This window comes from Bubalus bubalis, chromosome 6 (assembly GCF_019923935.1).
Source record: "Bubalus bubalis isolate 160015118507 breed Murrah chromosome 6, NDDB_SH_1, whole genome shotgun sequence".
Lineage (NCBI taxonomy): Eukaryota > Metazoa > Chordata > Mammalia > Artiodactyla > Bovidae > Bubalus > Bubalus bubalis.
In genome coordinates, this window is record NC_059162.1 from 93670961 (window position 1) to 93698842 (window position 27882).

General features: G+C 49.2%; 2 protein-coding genes and 1 long non-coding RNA gene across 9 annotated transcripts in view; 2 read left to right on the top strand and 1 right to left on the bottom strand.

Moving 5' to 3' along the window:
* Positions 1-11181, top strand: part of ORC1 (origin recognition complex subunit 1) — a 37455-nt gene extending 26274 nt beyond the window's left edge. For all 3 annotated transcript variants that reach the window (XM_025288752.3, XM_025288753.3, XM_025288751.3), the window contains 7 exons: positions 1301-1472; positions 2155-2262; positions 2529-2678; positions 3365-3484; positions 7839-8008; positions 8967-9054; positions 10844-11181. In XM_025288752.3, the coding sequence (XP_025144537.3) occupies positions 1301-1472; positions 2155-2262; positions 2529-2678; positions 3365-3484; positions 7839-8008; positions 8967-9054; positions 10844-11038 (1003 nt within the window). In that variant the 3' untranslated portion in view covers positions 11039-11181. The remainder of the gene's footprint in view (positions 1-1300; positions 1473-2154; positions 2263-2528; positions 2679-3364; positions 3485-7838; positions 8009-8966; positions 9055-10843) is intronic.
* LOC112585672 lies at positions 362-14384 on the bottom strand. 4 transcript variants are annotated; one of them, XR_003110201.3, is made up of 6 exons: positions 14247-14384; positions 8836-9030; positions 7171-7468; positions 3401-3594; positions 1812-2755; positions 362-421 (listed from the first exon to the last, which is right to left on the bottom strand). It is a non-coding gene; the product is annotated as an uncharacterized LOC112585672 (long non-coding RNA). The 4 variants fall into 4 exon arrangements; XR_006551915.2 differs by lacking the exon at positions 362-421 and having other exon boundaries at positions 2616-2755; positions 3401-3566; XR_006551916.2 differs by lacking the exons at positions 362-421; positions 7171-7468 and having other exon boundaries at positions 2616-2755; positions 3401-3566.
* Positions 14353-27450, top strand: CC2D1B (coiled-coil and C2 domain containing 1B). 2 transcript variants are annotated; one of them, XM_025288756.3, is made up of 24 exons: positions 14353-14490; positions 16052-16138; positions 17837-17981; positions 19029-19132; positions 19476-19634; positions 20065-20190; positions 20386-20545; positions 20727-20908; positions 21065-21140; positions 21238-21348; positions 21427-21557; positions 21770-21842; positions 22042-22178; positions 22600-22717; positions 22800-22972; positions 23362-23487; positions 24022-24080; positions 24168-24284; positions 24659-24732; positions 24871-24929; positions 25122-25173; positions 25614-25713; positions 25871-25961; positions 27084-27450. In XM_025288756.3, exons 2-24 carry the CDS (start codon positions 16073-16075, stop codon positions 27210-27212), a joined length of 2568 nt encoding a protein of 855 aa, XP_025144541.2. In that variant the 5' UTR covers positions 14353-14490; positions 16052-16072; the 3' UTR covers positions 27213-27450. The 2 variants fall into 2 exon arrangements, with proteins under 2 accessions (XP_025144541.2, XP_025144543.1); XM_025288758.3 differs by having other exon boundaries at positions 22666-22717.
* The last annotated feature ends 432 nt before the right edge of the window (positions 27451-27882 follow it).

Below are 27882 nucleotides of genomic sequence, written 5' to 3' on the forward strand. Positions count from 1 at the left end.
TTCTCCAACACCACAGTTCAAAGTCATCAATTCTTTGGCGCTCAGCCTTCTTCACAGTCCAACTCTCACATCAATACATGACCACAGGAAAAACCATAGCCTTGACTAGAGGAACCTTTGTTGGCCAAGTAATGTCTCTGCTTTTGAATATGCTATCTAGGTTGGTCATAACTTTCCTTCCAAGCAGTAAGCATCTTTTAATTTCATGGCTGCAGTCACCATCTGCAGTGATTTTGGAGCCCAAAAAAATAAAGTCTGACACTGTTTCCACTGTTTCCCCATCTATTTCCCATGAAGTGATGGGACCAGATGCCATGATCTTCATTTTCTGAATGTTGAGCTTTAAGCCAACTTTTTCACTCTCCACTTTCATCAAGAGGCTTTTTAGTTCCTCTTCACTTTCTATATAGTCACTAGCAGTCTGTTAATGAAAGAAAGGAATGTCTTAAAACTCAGAATGGCACCAGGCCCCTCACCCATAAGATGCATTTTGGGATAATCTTGGCACCACATGGTTTATCCTGGGCCATAAAATGATTAACTTGAATCTTGAAGAAGGGCAGACAACCATACAAATAGTTTCATTTACATAGATTAGGGGAACAATATCTGAGAATAACATACTGGTTTGTCAAGTAGGTTCTGAGCCAAGAGGAGGAACCGACTTGAAGACAGAGTTTGGGGTAAATGCATAGTACATTAGCATAGCTTAAGACAGACATTTCCATAAGAAAAAGGCATTGGTTATCTCTAGGTTTGAGAATAGTTAACTTCAGGTGAAACCAGGTGTCATTATGGCTGCACAGTATTTTAAGAGAAACCTCCTTTTAAAGTTGTATAGAGAAGGAAAAATATCGCTAGTTTGTTTCCTCCTGCCGCTTAAGAGAGAGAAAAATGTCTGACACTTGCAGGCTATTTCCTCCCTTTGGATCCCCCCTGGCCTTCCTGCCTGTTACCCTCTCAGGTGCAGTTCAACCAAGCAGCCTTTCCCTAGTGTTGGAAAAACAGGCAAGCTCACTGCTGAAGCAGCTTTTGTTATCACAGTATTTCTATAGAAATTTTGTCTTACACAGAAAATAACTCTGGCCTTTTTGGGGAGCCATTTTGCATACAGCATTGCTTATGGAATGAATGACTGTATATAAACAGGTCCTGCTCTAATCAGCTTCCCAAAATGACCCTTACTCCTCCCACCTCCATATTTCAGGGGTCCTTCCTTCAGCATATATTCTCATACTCATAACTGATGATAGTGTGACGCAGCTACACAGGCCTAGCCCGGGGTCTTCTCTCGCCCCAGGTGCATGTACATCTCCGGGGTCCCTGGGACAGGGAAGACTGCCACTGTGCACGAGGTGATATGTTGCCTGCAGCAGGCAGCCCAAGCCAATGAAGTTCCTCCCTTTCAATACATTGAGGTCAATGGCATGAAGCTGACAGAACCCCACCAAGTCTACGTGCAAATCTTGCAGGTGAGCAGAGCTTGTTAGGCTTTCTTGGTTTATTTTGTTTTGGTTTGGGGTGTTTTTTTTTGGTCAAGCAGCTTGCAGGATCCTAGTTCCCTAACCAGGGATTCAACCCAGGCCCTCAGCAGTGAAAGTGCAGAGAGTCTCAGCCACTGGATTGCCAGGGAATTCCGATTGGGGCTTTCTGGAAAATATCGTTTCTGGGTGGCACATGAAAAGGGAAAGGTATACTTAGTTTCATGCATATAATATGTTTTCAACTTGCTGTATGTGTAGCAGTAGAAAGGGCAAAGAAGGCAGAATTCATGCCCTCAAGGACCTTGAAGTCTGGGAGCTAGTACTTACCAGGAGGGTGAAAACCATTAGTATACAGCAGGCATGGCAGTACACTGGAAAAGGGTAGGCTGGACTTTCGACTCACGAGCTGCTGTCCCAGAACAAGTAACGTCCAGTCATGCATTGATGATTCTGGAGAGGCTTCTGGGATTGAACTGTGGCTCATGTGCATTTCAGACACAATTTATGTCTCTTGTGGCCTTCTCTTCTCCTCCTGGTGGAAGGCAGAGGGTAGGATACTGAAGTCCTCAGGCTAAATAGCTTCCTCTATAGGCAGACTTAACTTGAAACTCTTAAAAGGGGAGTCACATCCTTAGAGTGTACCACTCCCATTCTTTTCCCCTCACTGCAGAAGCTGACAGGTAGAAGGGCAACAGCCAACCATGCAGCAGCGCTGCTGGCTAAGCGATTCCGCTCTCAAGGGTCCTCTCAGGAGACCACCGTGCTGCTTGTGGATGAGGTGAGAAGGCGCCCACGGGAGGACCGCAGTGGCTCTGGACTGATGTTTGGGAGCAGATACAAGGCAGGAGGGAAGTCCTGGCTCCCTTCTCCTTCACTTGGGCACATTCTCTGGTTGGGGGAGGGGCATGTGTCCATCGACATCCTTGCTGCTCAGGTGGTGTGACCTGAGGGCACATGCTGCTGAAGCAGCGGTAACCGGCTTCTCCCTGGGGGCCTGGCTCGTTCTCTGTGGTTGACCCTGTGTCTCTCTCCGTTTCTTGGCAGCTTGACCTTCTGTGGACCCAGAAGCAAGACGTAATGTACAATCTCTTTGACTGGCCCACTCACAAGGAGGCCCGCCTTGTGGTCCTGACCATTGCTAACACCATGGATCTGCCAGAGCGCATCATGATGAACCGGGTGTCCAGCCGACTGGTAGGGCCATTCTCGAGCTGTTCTTATAGTCCCAGAAGCTGGGCCAAGGAGTTCTGCAAAAATGAATACATAGGAATCTAAAATAGATGGGGAAAAGGAAGAAATGTTATTTCTGAAATTCTGGTAATCTCTACATTAGAATTAAATATGTCGCCGTTGCATGGTTTTCTGCAAATGTATCTTCTTGGGGTTCTACTACCTCTGCACTCAAACTGCACAGAGCACTAAAGGTTTAATTATTTTAAAAAAAAATTAAGTGCTTACCCCTTGGCAGGCAGTGTTAGATGCACGGAATGTGGCAGTGAACAGGGCAGACCTGGTCTCTGGCCTTGTGGACCTTGTGGTTCAGCAGAAGTGAAACCAGAAGCTCAGCCGATGTTACAGAGCTAAAGATCCTCCCTCTAGCTCTAATGAGAGCACCTCTGCTCAGATCTACTAGTAAATGATTCCGGTAGAATAAAAGTTTCTTTTAAACTAAATGAAAAAATTGTTGAGAACTACTGCCCTACAGGGTGCCACAGGCCATTGTCAGTAACAAAAGGAGCAGGAAGCAGTGGTAGTCCTGGGATGAAATGTGTAAATTGTTATCTGAGACTTGGTTTGGGGGATTTGCAAGTGGCTTTCCACCAGGACTGTCCCGAGTGGGAAATCCATGAACTTCTTCCTCTGCCGCCTTGGCTCCCCAGGGTCTAACCAGGATGTGCTTCCAGCCTTATACTCACAGCCAGCTGCGGCAGATCCTACTGTCCCGACTCAGACACGTAAAGGCTTTTGAGGATGATGCCATCCAGCTGGTAGCCAGGAAGGTGAGTTGCCTTTGGGGTGCCTCTGGCCACACTGACAGTGTTTGCTGACTACCTGCCCATGTCAGGCCCTAGGCTGGGTGCTCTGGAGGTGAAGAAAAAATTAGGAAGTCCTGTAAAAACAAATTCCAGAAAATAGAAATGAAATTCTGAAAAATTCCTTAAGCTTCTTATTGTATGATTAATTATTAAAAGGCTCTGAGTATGATGGGCTTTTATATATATATATATATAATTATATATATATATACACACGAAGATTAATTGATTCAGAGTGTTTTGTATGATTAGAAGAGCAACATAGTCAATGAGGTAGACAAACCTGGTTTGAACACTAATAGGTATGTAGCAAGTTATAGAAAAGTTAGTTTAAAACTTCTGGGCTCCAGTTTTCTTCTGAAAAATGGGAATGATAATAGCTATGTCATAGGGTCATTGTGGGAATTAAATGAGACCATGTCTGTAATGTGCCTAGCAGGGTGCATGCTCTGTGGTGGGTATGACGTGTGGCATTCTCCCACTTGAGGCGCACTGGGAGAATGCCAGTTGAGATTCCACTAAGAGTTCTCCGAGGCTGCTGAGGAACAAAGCAGGTTAAACGTCTACCTGGGACTAAACAAAAGAAACCACACAGCCACAGTATTTCAGCACCTAAAAGAATTGTAAACTTCTGTCTAGTTTCTTGCCAGAAACAATGTGAATTCTGAATGGCTATAGCAGCAACACGTCTATAACACGTGCTCAGAGCTGCACACTCTGTTAAGTATTAGGGTCAGCAGAGAGCCAGATATGGTGTTTATCTCCAAGCTATGCTTTCCAGGAGAGAGAACCTCAAAGTTACTCTACCCCCTCTATTGGGTAGAGTTTCTCCACCCCTCAGTTACTAAATTCAATTGCTCAGTCGTGTCCTACTCTTTGTGAACCCAAGGACTGCAGCACGGCAAGCTTCCCTGTCCATCACCAATTCCCAGAGCTTGCTCAAACTCACGTCCATAGCATTGGTGATGCCATCCAACCATCTCATCCTCGGTGGTTCCCTTCTCCTCCTGCCTTCAGTCTTTCCCAGCATCAGGGTCTTTTCCAATGAGTCAGTTCTTTGCATGAGGTAGCCAAAATATTGGAACTTCATCAGTCCTTCCAATGAATATTCAGGACTGATTTCTTTTAGGATTGACTGGTTTGATCTCCTTGCTGTCTAAGGGACTCTGAAGAGTCTTCTCCAACACTGCAGTTCAAAAGCATCAATTCTACCCCTGCAGTCATACAATTTCTAAAAGTTCTTTTCCCCCCTCTGAATGGGCCTTTTATATACCATCCTACTTATTTGAGGTTTTCTTCCTTTGACCAGGGCAGGTGGGCTGGAGTCAGGGAGGGTGGAGGTCTTCAAATTCAGTATGCAAAGAGTAACTGTCTATATTTAGTAAAGGACATCCCCTCCTTGGCAACAATTGCTAGTGTTCCAGGTCGATAAACTTTCTTTCCTTGAGAATAAATTTCTGGTTTCCTGCTGTGGTATAAGTGGGATAATCTCCAGGGCAGAGAGTTTTATGGAAACAGCACAAACTACCAAGGCATAACATTTTCTCACAGAGCCCTCAGTTGCTCTAATGTTCACCCAACAGCATGAAATGGGGGGAGGCCTAGGCAAGGGTCAGCAGACTTCTTTTGTGAATGGCCAGTAGTAAATGTTTTAGGTTTTGTGGGCCATAATGGTCTGTTACCACTAATCAGTCCTGCCCTTATATTGTGAAAGCAGCCACGTAAACAAATGTGCAAAGCTGTGTTCCAATAAAACTTTATTTACAAAAACATGTGGCAGGCCATAGTTTGACTCCTAATCTAGGGCATCAGTTTCTTAACTTTCAACCAGTCCTCCTCATTTTAGACAAAGTTCCCCCTTTACCCCCAGTTCCAGTACCACTAACAGTTTCAGTGTTTTGAAGATTTTTAGTGTAGCTTTAGGTTTGTTCTTGGATTCCTCACTACTGATTTAGGACTGGGCTTTCTACAGTCAGCTAAGTCAACCACTACTACCCTGCCACCTCTTTCTAACTTTCAGAATTACATTGTTTACTGCTCTCCAGTTGCTTGCTTATTTAGGGTTCTTGGTCTTTAAATACTGTTTCAGAAGGCTTCAAATTTGGCTGCTGTTTTTACCCAAAACTCTTGCTTGTAATTTCAAACCTCTCTTTTGTTCCTTAACATAAAAAGAAACATACCTATATTGTTTATCTTGTAGTTATGATATCTTACGTCTTTGTGAGTTTACTTCTATTACTTCTATAAACAAGGCCATGTCTGTATGGCCTTGTTTCCTTGTTTTTTTGTGTTTTGCTCCTTAGAGCTTTATCTGGAAGTTGACTGAGGCCTGGGTTGAACTTGAATTCATTTAGTTCGTTTTGTGCTTCTGTCAGTTACCAAGGGGCACTGCCAACTGGGACCATTTTTAAACAAAATTCTTCACTGAGGGTTTTTAGGAGACACAACATAAATTTGGGCTGCAGATCCACATGAGGGCTTGTAGTTGCAAAGACTCAGAGGGTTTTTTCCCCCTTACACTCCCCGCTAATACCAAAGTCACACAGGCCATTTTTCTTGCCATCCCTTCTGCATGAAGAGTCACTCACCCTCATACTGGGGGTGTGGTGTCTGGACCCCAAGTTTATGCAAGGTCTTCTCAGATTCCATGTTTGGTGGCCCCAGCTTTTTCTTTTGACTCCCTCACACCAGCAGCAGTCAAAAAGAGTGCTTATGGTCACCAAGACTCATGCCCTTGGAGGGGGAACTGCTTTGGGTGTTTTCTTGCTTCCCAGGGTCCCCTGCCCACTCTGATTCTAGGCCTCTGCAGCAGCCCTTGAGTCCCTATTATCCACTGTATGGAGCTGCTTCACATGAGGGAAGGAGGAAAGATAGGAAACACCCCCAGGACATCCTCACCAGCTGAATATGGGATAGTAGAAGGAGGGAATAATATACACTGCTGTTCATATTTCTGTCTTGGGTCACTGGAAAAGTGACCCAAAAGTATTTTGAATGTCTTATAGTTGAATTTTTAAAACAGAAATAGAAAACATATTAAAAAAACTCCTATAATCCCACTTCCCAGAAATAACTCTTTTTAATGTCCTAGTTTGGTGTGTGTGTGTATACCTATATAATTTGCGATTCTGTTTTTTAATCTTATCGCTTTGTTTTTGATTTGTTTCAATATTTATTTGTTTATTTGGTTGTGCTGCCTCTTAGTCGTAGCACACAGGACCTTTACTTGCAACATGTGAACACTTAGCTGTGGCATGTGGGATCTAGTTCCGCAACCAGAGGTGGAACCCCGGGCTCCCTGCATTGGGACCACAGAGTTTTAGCCACTGGACCACCAGAGAAATCCCTACAGTTTGCTTTTTGAAACCTGATGTTGTATAAATTTTGGAAGAAAATAGTTTTTTGGGGATACCATCAGACAGGCGTCATCGCCTGCAGTGGTTGTTAGGCAAATGACGGCATTGCTGGCAAGCACTTGGGATACAGAAACAGAGGTCCCTGCAGACAGTGCTGAGTCCAGGAGTTCCCTCAGTGCAATTTAAAGTGCAAGGCTTCCCCGTGAGGGAGCCCAGGAGCCCCTCAGCCCCGGTGCACATGGAAGGGCAGGCACAAAAGTACAGCTGCTGGCACGGGGGACTGGTCTGATTCACCTAATCACGGATTCCTCTGGGTCCTCCAGTTTCATGGCTTCATTCCCTCTTGATTCTGGTTCATTTAGCCATTGGCCAGGTGGTTTCCAAAACTGACCACGTGCTACGAGCCTCAGACTGTGGCAAAATAGGCTCCACTTCAGTCTCTTGGCTTTTTCTCTTTATGCAAGGAAGAGACCCTTCTTTTCCCAGATGGTTCAATAATAATCTTGGGCCAAGGGTCTCTTCTTGTAGACTTCTTCATGTCTCTATTATTAAACACAGCTGAGAATTTCTGCCTTTTCCATTCTGGAATTATCTGTAAAGCCAAGACAAAGGTGTGGACTCAGGGAAGAGTTCCAGACACAGTATGATAATTTACAGTGTACCTGGGCTCCTACCACGTTCCCAGCAAGGGCTAAGTACTTAATTTCAGGCTTAAGTCCATTTGTCTTTATTGAATTTGTTGCAGTGTTGCTTCTGTTCCATGCCCAAGAGGTATGTGGGATCTTAACTCCCTGACCAGGGATCAAACACTCACCCCATGCATCGGAAGGTGAAGTTGTAACCACTGAACCACCAGGAAAGTCCCCCTACCTTCCTTTTTAGCTGAACACAGAATCAGTTGGTTTTTCTCATGGACCGAGAGGACAAGGGGATCTCAAGGAATAAAATATTGCCTCTTGTAGGTCGCAGCCCTCTCTGGAGATGCACGACGCTGCCTGGACATTTGTAGGCGTGCGACAGAGATCTGTGAGTTCTCCTGCCAGAAGCCCGACTCCCCTGGCCTGGTTACTACAGCCCATTTACTAGAAGCCATAGATGAGATGTTTTCATCATCATATATCACTGCCATCAAGTAAGACCCTCTGCCTCCCGACTCTCAACCTCCCTTGGAGGACCACTGAAGAGGGCCATGGAAGCATGTTTTCCTTTCAAAGCTTTTACTCATTCAACCTACATTTACTGACAATGCTGTTCTTTTTCTTAAGGGGCATAGTCTAGTCAGAGAGACAGAAATGTAATCCTAGTATGATATATTGAGTTACACTATAGGTGTTTATGAAGTAAAGTGCTGTGGAAATAAGATCGAAGTAGCTATTCTCTGACTTTGAATGATGTACTCAGCCATGTAATGGGAGTGCTGGTACATGTCCAGATATACTTGCTGTGTTCCCACACTTCCAAAGTGGTATTTTTCATATCATTATGAGACTTGGTGGGGGAAGGGAAATCCTTGCCAAATAATATAGGAACATAGGAGGAGACAGTTCCAAGTTTTTTCCTGTCTTTTCTCTAAGACACAGAATATCTTTATTTGACTTTTCTCCAGGTTGGTGGTATAGGAAGTCCCCACATACAAATGAGTTCCGTTCTGAGAGTGCGTTCATAAGTCCAACGAAGTTAGCTTAGGTACCCAACTAACACAATTGCCTATATAGTACTGTACTGTAATAGGTTTATAATATTTTCACGTAAATAATACATAAAAAACAAGACAAAATAAGGAAAACATTTTTTCATCTTACAAGAGTATACAGTACAGTCCAACACGTGGCATACAGGAGCTGGCAACCAGGGAACAGGCAGGAAGACTTACTGACTGAGCGGGGAGAGGCGGTGGGAGACGGTAGAGCTGGGATCATCAGCAATAGGAGATGGAGGGCACGCTGCCACTTCACTCACCTTGAGGTTGACGGCACAGGTTCTGGTTCCTTGCTGGAACCAGATGCACGTTCGTATCTTTGAAGGTTCACATGTAGGGGACTTACTGTGCAGCTACTTCGGAGAATTCACATTTCCTCATTTTCTTTAAGAAATTCCTCCATTCTGGAACAGAGCTTCCTGAGAGCCATCCTTGCAGAGTTCCGTCGATCAGGACTGGAGGAAGCAACATTTCAACAGGTGATTGATCTGTTTTTCAAAAACCCTAGATTTTGGTCTAGTGCCTTTAAAATACATGGGAATATCAAACCAGCTCATTTTTATTGAGCTGGTATATTGAAAATAAAATAAAACCATGTTGAATTGCCTGAGAAGAGACCTACAGCAAATGATTTCTGCACATGAGATTGAAGCTTTACTATGTGCCAGATACTTTTATGCAAGTGGGAGATTCACAGATGAACAAAACTGCCCTGATACAGTTTATGGTATAGTGGGAGGCATGGCTCTTAGAACAAGCCTTGTTTAAAAACAAATCACAAAGACCAGTCCAAATGCCCTGAGCATAATTTCAATTATCTCAAGTAAAGGAATCATCAGGGCTCGTGCCTTAGTGAGCCGGGGCCGCTCACTGTGCTACACCTGTCATGTCTCTGCACCTGGCCCCACTAGAGTCAAGTTCAGTAGGGTCTTCTTACCCCGCTGATTCTGCCAAGCCCATTCCCTTGGCTGTGGTTTCGATGGATAGTAGGTAGAGACAGTGGGAATCTCTTTCATCCATTCATGTGAGTCACTAATTAGATGACAAGGCATTTTGGCTATCTTAAGAGAGTCCTAGTCACTCCTGCCATTTACCGGTGCTTCATTGAATTTCTTCACTTTGACATTCAGAGCACTGGGCAGAAATCACATCACGTCAACGCCTGCCTCAGGCCTTCGCTATGCTTTGTTTTAATTAAACAGTCGATTCCCCTGGTCTGCACCAGTTCTAAGTTGGCTGCTGGGCACTGGCAGAGGCGAGGTTTGTTTGAAACTGGTGTGCATAGGTACTGGGCTGCCTTTGAAGATGAATTACCAAAGATGTTTGAGTGTATACCCAGCAGTTTGTATGTCTGTGTGTATGAGTATGTTTTAGATAAATAGAGAAGTCAGGAGAACATTTCCTTCCAGCTTTTCTTCATTTATTTATGTTTGGCTGCTCTGGGTCTTCGTTGCTACTCTTGGGTTTTCTCTTGCGGCGAGCAGGGGCTACTCTTTGTTGCGGGGCTCGGGCTCCTCATTGTGGCAGCTTCTTCTGTTGCAGAGCACAGGCTCTCGGTCTGCAGGCTCAGTAGTGTGGTGCCTGGGCTTAGCTGCCCTGAGGCATGGGGAATCTTTCTGAACCAGGGATCGAACCCGTGTCCCCTGCGTTGGCAGGTGGGCTCTTCCCTGGACCACCAGGGAAGTCCTGAATTCTGTTTTTAAATATTTAGTTGCTAATCATGTTTTGCCTGTTACTGGTTTTCTAAAGCCTGAGACAGCTCTTCTGCAGAGTGTCCTGTATTCTCTCTGGACTTTTGACTTTTCCAAGGGTCATACCTGGGCATCTGCTCACTGTTTCTGCCAAGAAAAAATGCCCGTATAGCAAAATTTGACTTGAATTATGACACTCTCAATTGGAACCATCAGCCCCTGGAGATGAGGACTGTTTGTACAGCTGTAACAGTTACTAGGCATTTCATATCTATTAACTCATGAGGAATATCATATATTTAATAGATAAAACTGAAGCTTAAAAAGTGAAATAACTGGCCCCGTTTGCTTATTTAGGTAATTGGTAGAACCAGGGTTCAGACCTGCTATTTTCTGATCCTGAGGCCAGTACTACATTCTGTCCCTGTCTTTTCATCCCAGTGGGGCACCCCTTGGTTCCCTTCTGGGGTCCTGAGTATCCTGGAAAAGAAGTGTCTCAGTTTCCGAAAAGAAATAATGATTGGATACAGGACTACCCGTATGACTAGCTGACCTCAGGTTTGCTTTTTGTTTCTAGGTGTACATTCAGCACGTGGCGCTGTGCAGGATGGAGGGCCTCCCGTACCCCACCATGTCGGAGACGATGGCGGTGTGCTCTCGCCTGGGCGCCTGCCGTCTCCTCCTCGTGGAGCCTAGCAGGAATGACGTGCTCCGTCGGGTGCGGCTCAATGTCAGCCAGGATGATGTGCTGTATGCTCTGAAAGAGGAGTGAAGGGCTTCACAAGGAAGGACTGTGATCTGTTTTTAAGGAGCCCTATTTCCTTTTTCTAAGCACATGGAATCATTGTAGCAAAGTGTGGAAATGACTGTCATGTATTTTGGGATTTTCCATTAAATCATTTATTTTTTCTGGGGTGTTTGGGAAATTTTATAGTCATCATAAATATCAAATTATAAAACCACACACCGTCCTTCCTACAGTAGGCCCTCTCTCTGGCTTTTATTTCTGTTGGTAGCCCTGCCATTTATTTAATGGTAACATACCATGTATATAAATACATGCACACAATTACTATATCTATATAAAATAGTTCCAGGAGAGTAAGGAATTAGCTATATTGGTTGCCTCTGAGATGGCTACCTTCAGGGTTAGAGGAAGACTTTCACTGTATGTCATTATGTTTCTTTTAACTTTTGAACAATGTGAGCGTAACATACTTAATGTATAAAAAAGAACTGTTGGAAATAATATCAGTAATAAATAATCCCTGCTGCTGCTGCTGATAAGTTGCTTCAGTCGTGTCCGACTCTGTGCGACCCCATGGACTGCAGCCCACCAGGCTTCTCCGTCCGTGGGATTCTCCAGGCAATAACACTGGAGTGGGTTGCCATTTCCTTCTCCAATGCATGAAAGTGAAAAGTGAAAGTGAAGTCGCTCAGTCGTGTCCAACTCTTAGCGACCCCATGGACTGCAGCCTACCAGGCTCCTCCGCCCATGGGATTTTCCAGGCAAGAGTACTGGAGTGGGGTGCCATTGCCTTCTCCCTAAATAATCTCTAGCAACAAATAAGTAGAAAATGGAATTTTTAAAAAGGTACCATCTATCATAAAAAAAATCTTTAAAAATTATTTAGATGGCATAAAAAATTAAGGAACCTAGGAATAAATCTATTAATAATAGAGATAATTAATCTCAATCTCAATTAAATAATTAAATCTAAATAAATGCCAATTAAAATCTTGGTAGGGTTTTTGTATAACTTTGCAAGTGAACTCTGATGAACCAACAACTGAACAAACTGACACCTAAAAGCCTCATGGCAGGTCCTGAGAACACAGCATCTGCATCGTAGTCCTGCCAGAAATGTTTGCTGTGAACCTACTGCTAAAAAGAATTATCAGGTAAATCAAAACTTACCTAATAAAAAGAGTTAAATAGCTAAGTAAATGTAAGGACTTTGGGTCATGGATTTAAGACATTAATACAGTTATAAGCATTATTAGGGATTATATTCATATTAGGTAATAGGATTATGTAAATGTCAAGTTTTATGAGTGTGACAAATTATTGTGGTTGTGTAGAAGAATGTCCTCATTAGGAGAATCATGATAAGGCACTGAGTGAATTATAACATCTGCCACTAATACACATGCATATATTTAAAACTGCATGTAATGGACTAAGGGTCAGTATCAGAATAAAGTATTTTACAATAAGAAAAAGGGAAAATGGGTAAATAAGGCATCCACAGAATAAGAAATATGAATGGCCAACAAATTAGAAACATAGTAAAAGATGCCTGCAAGTGAAAACACTTCCGTATCTATTAAAACATCTTTCCATGGTGATACGGAACAGTTAGAACCCAAATGCCTCTTTGATGTAAGTGTAAAGTAGGACAACTGCACTGGGGATGGTTTGGTAATATTTAGTCTGTAAAATCCTATTAGCCAGCAGTTCCACTGCTAGAAATACACCCTAGAGAAGCATACATATACACAAGGAATGAATAAGAACACCCATAGCACTGGAATGGCAAGCCGTTAGAAAAGTGAATTATTTTCATACTATGAGATACCATACAGAAATGAAAAGTAAGATCAATGGATGAAGCTTAAAACCAAGGTTGAGTATAAAAAGGAGTTAAGGAAAAATATGTGCAGGCAGTGATAAGGATACAATGTTAAATAGCAAAACATATTACAATATGTCTACTAGCAATAGTAATGCTCAGGAATAATAAACTCCAAAATTAGGAGAGTGGATATCTGTTTGGGAAAGGGTTGCAACATGAGAGGTGGACGGGTGGCTTCAACTATATTTCTCAAATTTAAGTGCCCATGTATTTAACTCACACAAGAAATAGAAACCGTTGAGTACCTACTATGTACCATGCACTGCTCTAGATATAACTTAAAACACAAAAACTTCTTTTAAGTAGCTTGCATTCTAGAGAATGTTAAATATTGTCCATTTTTTAATGTCTTAAATATTTCATTGTAAAATATTTTCAAATGAAAAGAAATATGGGAGTGAAATTTCCACTTTATTTACTTCTAACACTTTTTTTCTTGGCTACCCTGTGTGGCTTGTGGGATTTTGGTTGCCGCGCCAAACCTGGGCCCTCCGCAGTGAGAACCCGGTCTTAACCTCTGAACTGCCAGGGGGGATTCCCTGAAATTTCCATTTTAAAACAATAAAGATGTGGAATTCCCTGCCGGTTCAGTGCCTAAGACTGCACTTCCATTGCCGCGGTACTGGATGGATCCCTGATCAAGAAACTTAAGATCCTGCATGCCAAACGGTATGCCAAGAAAAGCTGGGTTTTTTAAAATATAAAATAGTAAAGACTGTCTCTTCCTCGGAGAAATCACCAAAAAGAAGTAAGGAGGTAGAAAAGCTCTTTGTCCAAGGAAACTGGAAGATAATTCAGAAGTTTAGGAAACAGGCAGGAGGAAACGATTTGCAAGGTTCCAGGTGGTAGGTAGCTTCTCTCCCCCCACCCACCCTTACATTGCATTGGCTTGCAGGGTAGGAGAGTCAGAACTTGGTATTAAACTGTCTGAATTGACTTTATAAAGAGGTGCGATGAGTACTGCCTCTCATATGTTAAAGATTAAACCCGCCTTCTGATTAGAAAAGGTACCTTTAGATGCTGCAAGATTAAGAGGAATCTGTGAGCTTCTTTTCCTAGAGACTCAAATTATAAAGTACACCGAAAGAGATGGTAAGGCAGAGAAATCACTCCTATAGGGCGGCGGCCGCAGCCATCCTCCCCTCCCCGCCGACAGGAGCGAGATGAGGACTTAAAGCTAGATAGGTGAGCGTGCACCCAAGCAACCTCGGAATGGGAGTGACGGAGGAAGGTTGGCGGGAAACCTGTAAATGGGCTAGTACAGACGGAGAGGCTGCTGCATTTGCTCCAGATGCGGAACAACGTGGAACGGCCCAAAGACCCTCCCAGAGAACTTCGCGTTACCTGCCCGAAGGCGCCTGCGCGCTGAGAACTCCACCCTTGGAGTCACCTGTTGGAGCGCCACGCCCGCTTCGCCTTGCGCATGCGTGATACGCGCCGCACCGGCCGTGGAGTCACGTGTTAGAGCGCGAGGCGTCTCCCGCCGGGGCGCTTCCTGTCACGGCTGCCTCGGCGGTCAGGGGGCCGCGGGAGGCCTGGGCGGTACCGGGCGGGAGAAGGCCCGGATCGGTTTCGGATCCGCCGCGAGGTATGCCGCGAACCCGCCCTCTGGCGAGGGAAGAGGAGGGGACGGCGGGGGAGATGGAGGCGGCCGGGCAGGGCTGGGCAGGGCGGCGCGTCCTGCCACGGGAGTGGGGTCCCCGGCTTCGCCTCCCCTGCGCACTCCCTGCCCTCCTCTCTCCAGTGCCTGCGTCTGGGTCCAGCACCGCTGCTCCCAGTCGGGTGCCCCCGAAGCCGCAGACTTGGCGGGTCTCGCCGACCCACTCACTTCGTGTCCCCTGCTCAGTTGACCACCCGCCGTACACCCAAGTCACTGAAATCTGACGCCTTGGAGTCACTCTGAGCGCCTCCTCCAGAGCGCGCACAGCCAGTTAATCTCCGAGTCCTGCTGGTGGTACCCCTCTAACTCTGGAATCGGTCCACTTCTCTCCCTCCCCAACACCATCCCCACGGTCCCTCAGCCTCTCCCCTTTTCGCCGGGACCGATTCACGATGCTCGGTGTCGAGACGGCTTCCAGCCTGCGTTCTCCCTCCTTCCGTCCTTCCGTCCTTTCTGCAGCCAGGGCGCATGTTTCTGAATCACCGACCTCATCCCCTCACGTCCTTTGCCTTCAGAACCGTGCTCAAACTGCTTTAGGCTTCAGAGTTTTTCTCATTTGCCCCTTGCTAACATTTTCAGCTTCGCTTGTCTCACACTGCATGCCGCACTAATCCCAGCTTAGTTTCCCTGTGCAAGTCAAGCTGTTGTCACCTCAGAACCATTATCAGGTTGTTCCCTATGTTTGGAATCCTATTCCCCTTCACCCCTCTCAACATGTTCGTGACTCAGCACAGGCATCACCTTTTCTCTCTCTGCTGTATAAGGGCCGGCCCTGGGCAGCCGTGGCGCCTGGCACATCCCTGTTTGGGTTTTGTCCAGTGGTGAGGGGCTCTCCACCTTGTGAATGTTCGTTGAGAGCTGAGGGCCTGTCACATCCACTCCTGCCCTCCGGGTGCCTAGCACAAGGTCTCATATTGTAGGTCCAGTGAATGGTTGTGAGATCTCAGAACCAGAATACCGAGTCCAGATTCTCTAGAGCAGAACTGTCCAATAGAACTTGGTGCAGTGATGAAAATGTTCATTATTTGTGCTGGCCCATGGTAGCCACTAACTGAGGGACAGAAACTTTAACTTGATTAAATTTAAATAGCAGCAGCCACATAGGGCAACCATGCTTAACAGCACAGTTTTAGAGCCTTTCTGAATCCTGCCAAGCCTTACACCCTCCCTGTACCTGGAGTTAACGTCCCTGATCTGCCTTCGTAGGCCACTCACCACTCAACCTCTTGGGTTTAATCCAGATTAAATCAGTTCAGTGACTTTTGATTGTGTCCACTCTCCCCTCTTAATGGTATTAATAGGTGGTCCCCTCCCTTCCATCTTCTGTTCCTTGCTTCAGTGCCCTACTTCCAGCTTAGGTATTTCAGCCTTGGATGTTAAGCGTATTAAGCATTGCCTTCTTTCTCTGAGTTGGAAGTTTACTAACCACACCTGTTGGGGGCGGGGTTTGTAAGCTGCTCCAGTCTGAGTTTCTTCCACTCCCCACTAGACAGGTATCCAGGCTGCCAAGATGCCAGGGCCAAGACCTCGGAAGGGCCCTCAGGCCAGTGGCCAGGGTGTGGCAGCTGCCAAGCAGGTATGGATATAGTCTCCTTCACCTTCACTTCTGAGTCAGTCTGAGGGTAAGGGTCTCTGACAATTTGGGGAAACTGGGTCACCTGTGTGGTTTCCTTGTTAAGTCTAGTGACTTTGAGCCATGCCTCCTGAAGCTGGCAGAACCCATGGAGACCCTCTGGACCAGCCCCTGCCACACACATGTGGAAGCTAAGGCCTGAACTCTCTTGTGTTTCAACCCAGGCTTCCTCCTGCAATGGCCACCTCCATGTGAACGACCCAGAGAGTTCAGGAACCACCAAAATTTAGGGTGTTCCGATTGGATCTGCCTGCTCCCTTTCTCCCTTTATTTCTTCCGGGTCCCAATTTGAGACTTCTTAGCCTATTGTTACTGTCTTAAAAGAGGCAGGTAAGGGTGGTGGTAGGATAAAGGGCATAGACTCAAGTCACAAGACGTCATTTATTTATTTTTAAAATTTTTTGGCTGCACCTTGTGGCATGTGAGATCTTATTATAGTTTCCTGACCAGGGATCACACCTACTCCCCTTGAAGTAGAAGCATGGAGTCTTAATCATTGAATGGCCAGGGAAATCCCCTAAGACCTTATTTTTAAATTCTAGCCCTGCCACACTTACAGGGCTGTCTCAGTTTCATCTGAACATGGAGAGAAAAATAGGACCCACTTTAGGTAGTATGCTGCTGCTAAGTCACTTCAGTCGTGTCCAACTCTGTGTGACCCCATAGACGGCAGCCCACCAGGCTCCCCCATCCCTGGGACTCTCCAGGCAAGAACACTGGAGTGGGTTGCCATTTCCTTCTCCAATGCATGAAAGTGAAAAGTGAAAGTGAAGTCGCTCGGTCGTGCCCGACTCTTAGCGACCCCATGGACTGCAGCCCACCAGGCTCCTCTGTCCATGGGATTTTCCAGGCAAGAGTACTGGAGTGGGTTGCCATTGCCTTCTCCAAGTCAAACTCATAAAGACAGAGAGTAGAGTAGTGTTTACCCTGGGGGTGGGAAGGGGAGAAATGGGGAATTGTTTAATGGGTGTAGAGTTTCAGTTTTGCAAGATGGTGATAATATTTATGCAACAGTGTGCCTGGAAAATCCCATGGATGGAGGAGCCTGGTAGGCTGCAGTCCATGGGGTCGCAAAGAGTCGGAAACGACTGAACGGCTTCGCTTTCACTTTTCACTTTCAATCGTTGGAGAAGGAAATGGCAACCCACTCCAGTGTTCTTGCCTGGAGAATCCCAGGGATGGGGGAGCCTGGTGGGCTGCCGTCTCTGGGGTCGCACAGAGTCGGACAGGACTGAAGCGACTTCGCAGCAGCAGCAGCAGTGTGAATGTATTTAATGCCACTGAACTCTACACTTAAAAATGGTTAAGATGGTAATTTTCATGTTACATGTGTTTTACCACAATTTAAAAGGAAATAGGATCTACCTCAGGATTTTGAAGATTAACTAAGATAGGCACGTAGGCTGCCAGGTACCCTGCCTGGCAGCTGGTTCTCTTATTGTTAGTAGTAGTAATGGCAGTGTGATCTTACTGGGTCCTTTGTAGAGTCACCAGGGAGATGAGTGTCCCAGGGAAGGCTTTAGTTTCCTTTTCTGCACTTTAGGCCCCACAGGGAGCCGCTTAGCTCCTGTGGATTGACTCCCGGGTTGGGCTCCACCCTCTCCTCATTGTATGGTTCTTAGAAATCTTCTCTGCTCTCAGCTCGGGCTCTTTGTGGAGTTCAGCCCCGAGGACGTGCTGCTGGGGGTGGAGGAGGCTGAAGACGACGGGGACCTGGAGGCAGAGTTGCTGGCCCTCACTGGGGAAGTAGGGACCACAGGCAGGAAACCAGCACCCAAGGGGCAGGGTGAGTTTGCCACAGTTGGTGCTGGGACCAGGTGGGCTCAGGCAGGTGGTTGGACGGGCCTTTCTTCACAGCTACGGGGAGCCGCCCAGATCATCTGGTCCTTCTGGTATTCCTGTGCCTTCTGCAGCATTCCCTCTGAGAGGCCATCTTGCTCTGCTCACTTGCCTGTGTGTTGTGTGTGGGGAGCTCACTCCTTCCTGCGTTGTACCCTCTCCCTTTGGACAGTCAGAGTCTCTGGGCCTGGTACAGGCTAGGGACTCAGCACAGACTGAATCGGTCACACAATGAGTGCGCAGAAATTATGTCAAATGAACGAATAAGTGGTATCTTCCTGCCCAGCTTGAAGAGGACAGAGACCTGAAGCCTTGTGAGGGAGGCCAGAGGGAACCAGGAGCCCTCAGAGAAAGCCATCTCCCATCCCACGTGTCCCTGAGCCGAGGGCAAGGAGAAGACCGTGAAGGGACTGACTGGTCTGGGAGAACCATGCCATCACTTCTCTCTCAGTGCAGACCTGCTTTGGGTTTGATGAGCCTGGGTTTGAATCTTGGCTCTGCTGTTTACCAAGATTGCAATGTTAGGAAAATTAATAAAGTTCTCAGTTTACTCATATGTAAAATGGGGATAATATTACTTTTGGGGCGGGGGGAGTGGTACCTGTGCTGCGCAGCTTATCTGATCTTAGTTCCCTGGCTGGATCCTCAGACGTGAAAGTGCAGAGTTCTAACCACTGGACTGCCAGGGAATTCCTAGTATTACCTATTTTGTGGAATCATTGGGAAGCTCAGATGTTAAAAATCTTCATATATGAAAGGTGGCTAGGGGGAACGGATGGCTATGTCTGTGAATAACTGCCACAGTAAAAGGGCTGAGAAGGCAGTAGCCTGATGCCTGTTGGAGGGCCTGGAAAAGTTTCCCTGCAGAGTGGGGACTCTGGTTGTGAAAGGAAGCTACCTGGATGTATCTGCCAGTGCAGTGGACTGAAGACCATCCTCTACTCCTCGGGAACCTTTTGTGTTGCTCTGACCCTCTGTGACCCTCTTCCCCCAGCCCCCCTGCCTATGGCCCACATTGAGAAGTTGGCAGCGGACTGCATGCGGGATGTGGAAGAAGAGGAAGAGGAGGAAGGGCTGGAGGAGGATGCAGACTTGCTGGTGCGTCTGCCAGGCTGGTGTCGGGGGCTCTGTGGTCAAGCTGTGGAGGAGGCCTGGGTTTGTCCCTCTGTGTGCTGATGTTGAGCCAGTGCCTTGCCTTTCCTGGGCCCTTGTCCTGACATCTGAGCTCTGTACTTGGGGATTCTCAGATCCAGAGGCTTCACTGTTTTGGGGGCTGTCCCTGATCAGATTGGAAGGGTGTAGGAGTGTTCTGTTAAAGGGGACTTGCAGGCGCAGTGAGTGATGCTGGGAAATACAGCTGGAGGAGAGTGTCCTTTATTCTCAGGTCGTATCATGGGTATGATCATGAGGCTCCCAACTCTTGGGATCTGTGTCTCCTCAGACGGAGCTGCAGGAGGTCCTGGGTACAGATGAGGAGGCTGGGGCACTGGATGGTGATGAGACAGCCAGCCTGGGTGGCCCTGAGGAGGAGAAGGAACAGGAAAATGTGGAACCTCCGGGGCAAGCAGCTATCTTGACATCTCCAGTCCCAGCAGCTCAGGTAGGTTCTGGAGGTCTCCAGTGTGCCTTTGGCTGTGTCCTCTGTGCCTACATACCCATGTAGAACACATGTGGAGCACAGCTTGTCTAGGAACACTGCAGTAATAACCCTTTCCAGCGCCCTCCTCCAGCAGCTGCCCCAAGCCGAGACTGAGCACGAGAAACTCCTTGGTGGCTGCCGGCCTGAAAGGCCTCTCTGTTCTCCCATACCACCCCCCACAGCCATTTCCCGGCCTCCACAGATTGTCTGGACCTCTGTGTCTGCCTCTGACATGGCCTCTGGCCTCTCCATTGAGTCTTGTCTCCCAGCTTTTAGGCCCTCCTTCTCCTTGAATCCAGGTGCTTCGTGTTCTGGGGCAGCTTCCTTGCAAGGAGGGAGTGGCAGGGGCCTAGCCCTGGAGTGGCCAGGCCCTGAACTGAAGTATTCACAGGCTGGAGGGCCCCGGGGGCTGCAGGCCCTGCTGGAGGATCGGATCCGCAACTACCAGGAGGCCGCGGCCAGTGCTAAGGAGGCAGGTGAAGCGGCCAAAGCCAGGCGCTGTGAGCGCGGCCTGAAGGTGCGTTGGGCTCGGCTGGGCACTAGCGCTGGGAGGAGTGAGGCTGAGGGCAGTGAAGGGTGAAGCACCAGAGGAGCTTGGTCCAGCGGAGGGGAAGCCGCTCCACCAGAATGTGGAGGTGAAGGACCCCTGGCCTGTCTGAGCAGGCTGCAGTCCGTGGTGGCTGGCTAGGCTTCTGGTTCTTTTCTCTCTCAGACACTGGAGTCCCAGCTGGCTGCTGTGAGGAAAGGCAAAAAGATCAGTGAGGATGAGATCCCGCCTCCAGTGGCCTTGGGCAGGAGGCCCCTGGCCCCCCAGGAAACAGCCAACAGGAGCCCTGAAGCAGAACCCCCAGCTGCCCCCTCCGTGGAGCCAGGTATCTGGAGACAGTCAGGTCCTGGCCTAGTTCCCAAGGTCAGGGCCCGTGGCCTGCCTCCCCATCCTGCCGTTGTCCGTGGCCATCAGTCACAACTTCCCTAAGACGTTCTCGGGCTAGCCAGACCTGGAGGCACTGGAGACCTTCTTTGACCTTGATATTTTCTTTTGTTTCTCCATAGATAACCCCTCCCAGCCTGAGACAAGCCTCTTGGGCAGCCCTGGTATTTCTGCCCCACCCGACTCAGACCCAGACCCACGGGCCCTGCTGTTGGCTCGACAGAGAGAGTACAAAGTGGCTGCTCTGAATGCCAAGCGGGCTGGAGACCTAGACCGTGCCCGAGAGCTCATGAGGGTTGGGAAGGTATGGCATCTGGTTCGGAGGCCCTGTGTCCAGCCCCTCATTTCATAGCTGTGAGCGGTGACCTGGCCAAGCTTCAGTGAGACTGGTCTGTGGGGGCTTTTCAGCCCAGATCCTTGGGGTTCCCTGGCTTATGTTCCTGCCTTGTTCCTACCGCAGAGATTTGCTGCTGTCCTGGAGGCCCTGGAGAAGGGGCAGCCTGTGGACCTCAGTGCCATGCCCCCATCACCAGAGGGTCAGTATCGGGGTGGTGGGGGCAGCCTGCCCAGGCTAGGGCTGGGGCTGGCCAAGCATGCCTACCCATACCTACACCTGTGCTCTGGATTCCCCAGACCTGAAGCCCCTTCCACAGGCTTCCCAAGCCCCCACAGCGCCCTCAGATGCACCCCCGGCAGTGGAGCGAATGCACCCAGTGATGGCCTCTGACATCCCAGCAGCCCCGGGTAGGCCTGGGGACACTGTGGAGTGGGGACCTGGGGGGAGGCAGGCAGAGCTAACACTGTCTCCTTTCTCCTTTCAAGTGGCCCCTGCTGAGCCACAGACAGTGCTGGATGCCCTGCAGCAGAGGCTGAACAAGTACCGCGAGGCAGGCACCCAAGCGCGGGGCAGTGGGGATGAGCGCAAGGCCCGGATGCACGAGCGCATTGCCAAGGTGGGCTACAGCCTGCCTCCTTGACCAGCTGCTGTCCGTCTGCTCCCTGGTCTTTGAGTCTTCATCTCGTCTGTGCGTCTCTGGAGCTCTTGCTGTCTCAGGGCTCTCCTTCCTCCTGGGGCTGCTGTCTTCGTCTTCCTCTTCCTGCCTCTTGCCTGAGTGGAGCCTGTGACCGCTGCCCACCATAGGTCCCTCCCTCTCTTCTCTTGCAGCAATATCAAGATGCCATTCGAGCCCACCGGGCGGGACGGAAAGTTGACTTTGCCGAGTTACCTGTTCCTCCAGGTGAGTGGGGTTTGGCCTGGGGGCTCATGAGGTCTCTGAGCAGGATGGAGGGGAGGGGGAAATGATTCCTCACACATCAGCCTCCACCTGGGGAAACTACCCATCCCAGCCATGCCCAGGAAGACCCCAGTAGGACCCACAGCAGCCTGATGTATCCTCAAGGCTCCCTGAACCCTCTCCCAGTGTCTCTCTCCTGCAGGATTCCCCCCTATACCTGGCCTGGAGCCCACCGTGGCTACCGAGGAGGATATGATGGCAGCTACGTTAGCAGCTGCCCAGAAACTGGCCTCCGCAGAAGAGACAGCCCCAGCAGAGGAAGAGGAGGGTGACAACAAGGTTTGGCTGAGGGCCCACGACTCCAGGGTTGGGGGGAAACAGCCGATGAGGGGTAAACCCAGACATTGGTGTCCGTACTAACAAGCCCAGCAAGGTAGATATTTTTGCTTTTATTTTATAGAGAAAAAAACTTGGGCCAGGGCACCCAGCTAGGAATTAACAGAGCTGGATTCAGACCAAGGTCTTTCTGACTTCAGAGCCCAGTTTGGTCCCCTTTCCCCTACTCTCTCACATTGGGAGGTTAGCGCAGAGAACTTGTAAGACTTCTGGTTCTGAGATTCTCCAGGGTCCATGAGGGAAAGCCATTCATCTCAGGTCACACAGTGAGTAGCACAGTGTTACGAAGAGAGCCTGAGTCAGGGAGCTGCCATGGCCAGGCTGGGGAACAGAACCCCTGTGACAGCCTCCTGGGCACCTGCAGGATGAGCCCCCAGCCCCGGCCCCAGTGGCCAAGAAGCCAGCACAGCCTCTCGTCCCTTCATCGCGGTCCCTGCCCGAGCCCAAGACCTCGAGTTCTAAGGAGGTGCTCAGTCCATCTGGTGAGTTGGGGAGAAGAGGGATGGAGGAGGGAAGGCTGTAGTGAGAGGCGGTGTGGCTCTCACCTGTGTCCCCTCCCTCCAGCACGAGAGCAGCTGGCCCTGCTGGAGGCACGGAAACTGCAGTACCAGCGGGCAGCCCTGCAGGCCAAACGTGGCCGGGACCTGGAGCAGGCCAAAGCCCATCTGCGGGTGGCCAAATCCCTTGAGGCTCAGATCACCCAGGTGCGAGCTGGCCGCCCTGTGGACCTCTCCAAGGTGAGTGTCGCCTGGTTAAGCAGCAGGACTTGTCGGGCAGAGAGGTGGGTGGCAGTCTTGATGAGCAGGACTGTGAACAAGGTTGCTTGGAGGAGGGGGGACTTGAATAGGATGTGGTGACAGCTGAGAACTCTTTTGCTTATATGTCTCCCTGTCCCATGACCCCAAGAGAGCCCTGGGGGCCTGCCTGTGGTGAGAGGTGACCAGGCCGGGCAAGGCCAGTGAGAAACAGAGCATTGCACTGGGATAGGATGGCAGGCAATGAGTTCCCATCACTTGAGGCTGCTGGAAGCTGGAGAAACATTTAGTTTAGATTTCTGGTCTGTTTGGCTCAGTAGAGGAGTAATTTGACTCTTGAGGGCCCCTGAGGGGCCTTGTGACCTGGACAGGTACCTTCACCCTTAACGGATGAGGAGGGTGACTTCATCCTGATCCACCATGAGGACCTGCGACTCTCTCAGAAGGCTGAGGAGGTGTATGCCCAGCTACAAAAAATGCTTCTGGAGCAACATGAGGTGAGTCCTCCCCTTGCAGTGTCCATAGCCTCCTCTTGGCGAAAGGCAAGATAGGGTTCAGATTCTAGCTCTTCACCTTACTGGCTGTGAGATCTTGGGTAAGGAATTTCTCTTCTCTAAACCACATTTTCCTTATCTGTAAAATAGGATGATTAATACCCCTCTTGCAGGGCTATGAATTTCAAACAACAGAGTGGAGGGGGAATTACCTTGAAGATGGGAGAAAGACATGTTTGAGGAGTATTTGTATATTTCGGTGTATCTATCTGAATGGCTGCCTGCAAGTCTGGTTGCTAAAGTGATGAGGAAGAAGAGGAATTTGCTAAGGGCATTTGGGGGAATGGCTGTCCCCAGTCGAGCAAACAGCAAAAACTTAGTGCAGTGGGACTTGGGAACAGTGACCTTGGGTTATTATGTTGGAGAAGGCGAGGGGGAGGCTACAGAAGGTTGGAGCTTTTAGAAATCAGGCCTTGAAGGCCAACTTAGCTGGGTCCTGTTCTGGTCCACGGAGTCACTCTGAACTCCTGTTTTCAGAAGTGTCTGCTGTTCTCCAAGCAGTTCATGCACCAGGGCAACGTGGCTGAGACCACACGGTAAGTGCAGGGCTGGGGACAGAGCCTGTGGGGTAGGAAGCAGGAAATGAGCACAGCCGTGCTGACATGCACACCTTTTCCTGTCAGGTTTGAGAAGCTTGCTCAAGACCGCAAGCAGCAGCTTGAGATCCTGCAGCTGGCCCAGGCTCAAGGCCTGGACCCTCCCAGCCACCACTTTGAGCTGAAGACTTTCCAGACTGTGAGGTGCCAAAGCCTGAGGGAGACCGTAGCTCCATGCAGGACTGGGCAAGAGGCTGGGAGCCAGGGGTGGAGACTTAGGCCCCTTAAGTGAGGCTGCTCGGGCTTGGCCCTGACATAGGCCCTGGGGCTGGAGAGGGGCAGGACGTGGTGCCTGCCTGTGAGGAGGGGCTCGGAGCTGTGTGGTCGCTGGGGCAAGAGCCCTGTACTAGGGTCACAGACCGAGGCCTTCACTCCAGCTCTGCTGCTCAGACTCAGGTTTTGCCTCCCTGGGCCCACTCTCCTCTTGGCCGCCACCCAGCTGGATAGGCAGGCATTGGAAGAGGGAACCTTTTCCCACTGCTCTCCTTCACTTTGCTTTCCTTGCTTTCCGGCTGTAGGATCTTTGCAGAACTCAACAGCACAGAAATGCATCTGATTGTTGTCCGGGGAATGAACCTCCCAGCCCCTCCAGGTAGCCCTGGGGCCACCCCTACTCTCTTGTCCAGACACTCCAGCCCTGGCCAGTAGGAGGCACTGGCTCTCCCTCTGCATCAAGTGCTGGGGCTCCTGGCTACTCCCTGTATGCCTGACTCGTCCTCCTCCTTCCTAGGGGTGACCCCTGACGACTTGGATGCTTTTGTGCGGTTTGAGTTCCACTACCCTAATTCGGTGAGGTTCCAGTAGCAGTAGGGTCCTGTGAGCTCCATCTTCCCTTCCATGGCCCTGTGCTCTTTTTCTTCCCATCCCTTGGTCTCATCCCCTTTAGGGGTCCCTTCCCTCAGCACTGATGTAAACCAGAGCTCCTGGGCCTGTATCTGTTTTTTTCAAGCTGTCCTGACTTCTGTCTTCTCACTGCTTTAGGACCAGGCTCAAAAAAACAAAACAGCTGTGGTGAAAAACACAAACTCTCCAGGTGAGGACCTACACGAGGGCTGCTTCTTCCTCCCCTCCCCCTCTGATACCTGTGTGCAGCACTTGTGTCCAGAGTACTTTCAGATCTATTTTCTTACTTGGTCTGCTTACCTTGGGAGATGAAGGCCGGTATTACTACTACTTCTCGAATGTAGTTGGGGAAGCTGAAGCTCAGAGAGGTAAAGGGATTTGCCTAGGGCCTTAAAGCAAAATGGGTGGAAATGGGACTTGAGGCCAGGAATCCTGACTCCCATTTTGATATGATCTGCGTCTAACAACGGTCCAGGTGAACCTCAAAGCCAGGATTTGGATGCTCTACCTCCCTCTGGTGGCAGTGGCTCTGAATTGCAGGCAGAACGACGTAGTGGAGACAAGTGGGCCAGTTTCCACGTGGTCAGGAGATCCCTGCGAGCCAAGTCCCTCCTTCTCTCCCTCTTGCAGAATTTGATCAACTCTTCAAACTAAATATCAACCGAAACCACCGGGGCTTCAGGAGAGTGATTCAAAACAAAGGAATCAAGTTTGAAATCTTCCACAAAGGGTGAGGGCCCATTGCTCACACTGCCAAGGGGCCGGGAGGAAGGATTGGCTTCTGTTGGTGCCACTGCCCCTGCTTCAGTTTTCTTGTGCTGGTTTTAGCCAGCTCATTTCTGCTGTCCTTGCCCAGTCCAGTCCTCTGCTGACTCTTGGCTTTCCAGATCCTTCTTCAGAAGTGACAAGCTGGTTGGCACAGCCCACCTGAAACTGGAGCGGCTGGAGAATGAGTGTGAGATCAGAGAGATTGTGGAGGTAAGGTGGGCAAACTGGAGGACTTGGCCAGCAAAGGGCCAACATTCTCTGAGTATCAGTCCCTGTTGTAGGTTTTTGATGCCTGTAAAAATATCCCTAAGTGTGCTGTAGAGTATGTGCTATTCCCATTTCACAAATGAGGAAGTACAGAGGGTCTGAGAAAACTTCATTGTGTCAGAAAGGAAGTAGCTGTATTCTTCCCGTAACACTCCGAGCTATTCATGTTCCCTTGAGGGGCCTGGGCATGCTGTCAGTGTGGCACACACAGATTCCTAGGTATCTGGGAGCAGGTTTTGGTTGAGTCAGTTGTGGCAACATGATGAAGCAGAAAGAACTCTGGACATAAAGTTGATAAGGTATTTCCAAGGAGGGACCTACCAGAACACAGCTAGTCTACTTAGGAATCACCCCCAGACAGCTCCTTAAGCTGCCCTGAACTCACTGAATTTCACAGGGATGTGCCCCTGACGATAGCAACTAAGATCCACAGGAAGGGTCTCTGGCAGAGCTGGGCCCAGACCTTGGCTGGTGCCTTCATAGGCTGAGGCTTTTCCTGCTGCATTGCCTCTGCCTGCTTGGAGAGTTGTTCTTATGTGGGGCCTGCTTTGTATCAGCCCCAGTGAGGTTGGTCAGACTTCAGAGCCTGAGGCACTGCTTTCTCCAGCTGCCTCTTCTGCACAGGAGGAAGCAGCACGGTGGGTGAAAAGGCAGGCATGTCCTGACCTTGCTGCACAGTGGACCATGTGACTGTAGCCCTCATGCCATCTGTGAACCGAGGGTTTGGGCTCAGTGGCTCTCAGGCTGTGCCTTAAAGCCAGCGCATTTCTTTTGGGAGTTGCCATGTAGGAGTTGCCAGGGGACCGTGGGGCAAACTGAGTAAGCACAGCTCTAGATTTCTCACCTCCACTTCAGAGCACTGGTGCTTATTTGGACTGATGTATTTTCTGAGACTTACCTAAAACCACAGAACCCAAACAGCAGGAGGCTGGGGTTGTCCTGCAATGGAGACTCTTCTGTTGACATGCAGGATACTTGAGCTCCTCTCTCACCTTGTGAGCCCAGGGAGCTGCCTGCCCCCACCCCGCCTCTCAGTTACCATCTCCCTCTCCACGGTCCTCACAGGTGCTGGATGGAAGGAAGCCCACTGGGGGCAAGCTGGAGGTGAAGGTGAGGCTGCGGGAGCCTCTGAGTGGCCAAGATGTGCAGATGGTCACCGAGAACTGGCTGGTCCTGGAGCCCAGGGGCCTGTGAGGTGGACAGCTCTCTGGGCCCTTAGAACCTCTGCCTGGGCCCCATGAGAACCCTTCCGGTACTCATATCTAAGGACAAAACCCAGGAATTTCTCATCTGTGAGGAAGACCAAGAGGCAAAACTGTTGGGTTGGGCTCAGGCTGGTTCACGATCTTCAGTAGAACTGGGGAAGGAAGTTAACCCCCCCAGGTCTGTTGTCAGGAATCCCTTCCAAAAATCTACTTGTACACTCACTGCAGTTTAGACTTTCTGTGCTTTGTGCAACAGAGGGTCAACGGTGGAGTGGAGTCAGGCCAGCGACTCTTCTCCAACTTTTTCCCCTGGGCTTTGCTGGCTACAGAAGTCTGTGTACATAAAGGAGATGCTGCTACACAAGAACCAAAGACCGGGTAGGCATGTGCATTATTGACCACAGCTCTGGTCTTTCCTGTTGCTGGCCTCTCCCCAGGCCTCTACCAAAGCCGGCTGGATTCCAGGATTTCCCCCTCCCTCTCTGAGCAGGGCAAGGACAGCCTCACTGCTCTGCCATGGAGCCTTGTAACCAACCCCTTAACCCCTGTGAATCAACTGTTTGCAACTTGCCCCAGCCCCCAGTTGCACCATTTCTAGACGTGCCTTTAAAAGCTAAAACTGTAAGGGATAGGAAGGCTCGAGTGTGGTCTGGACCCCC

Coding starts and splice junctions, on each gene's coding strand:
- CC2D1B (XM_025288756.3), top strand. CDS start 16,073: ATGCCAGGGCCAAGACCTCGGAAGGGCCCTCAGGCCAGTGGCCAGGGT. Junction 17,982..19,028: donor ACCAGCACCCAAGGGGCAGG/GTGAGTTTGCCA, acceptor CTCTTCCCCCAG/CCCCCCTGCCTATGGCCCAC. Junction 24,285..24,658: donor AAGACTTTCCAGACTGTGAG/GTGCCAAAGCCT, acceptor TTCCGGCTGTAG/GATCTTTGCAGAACTCAACA.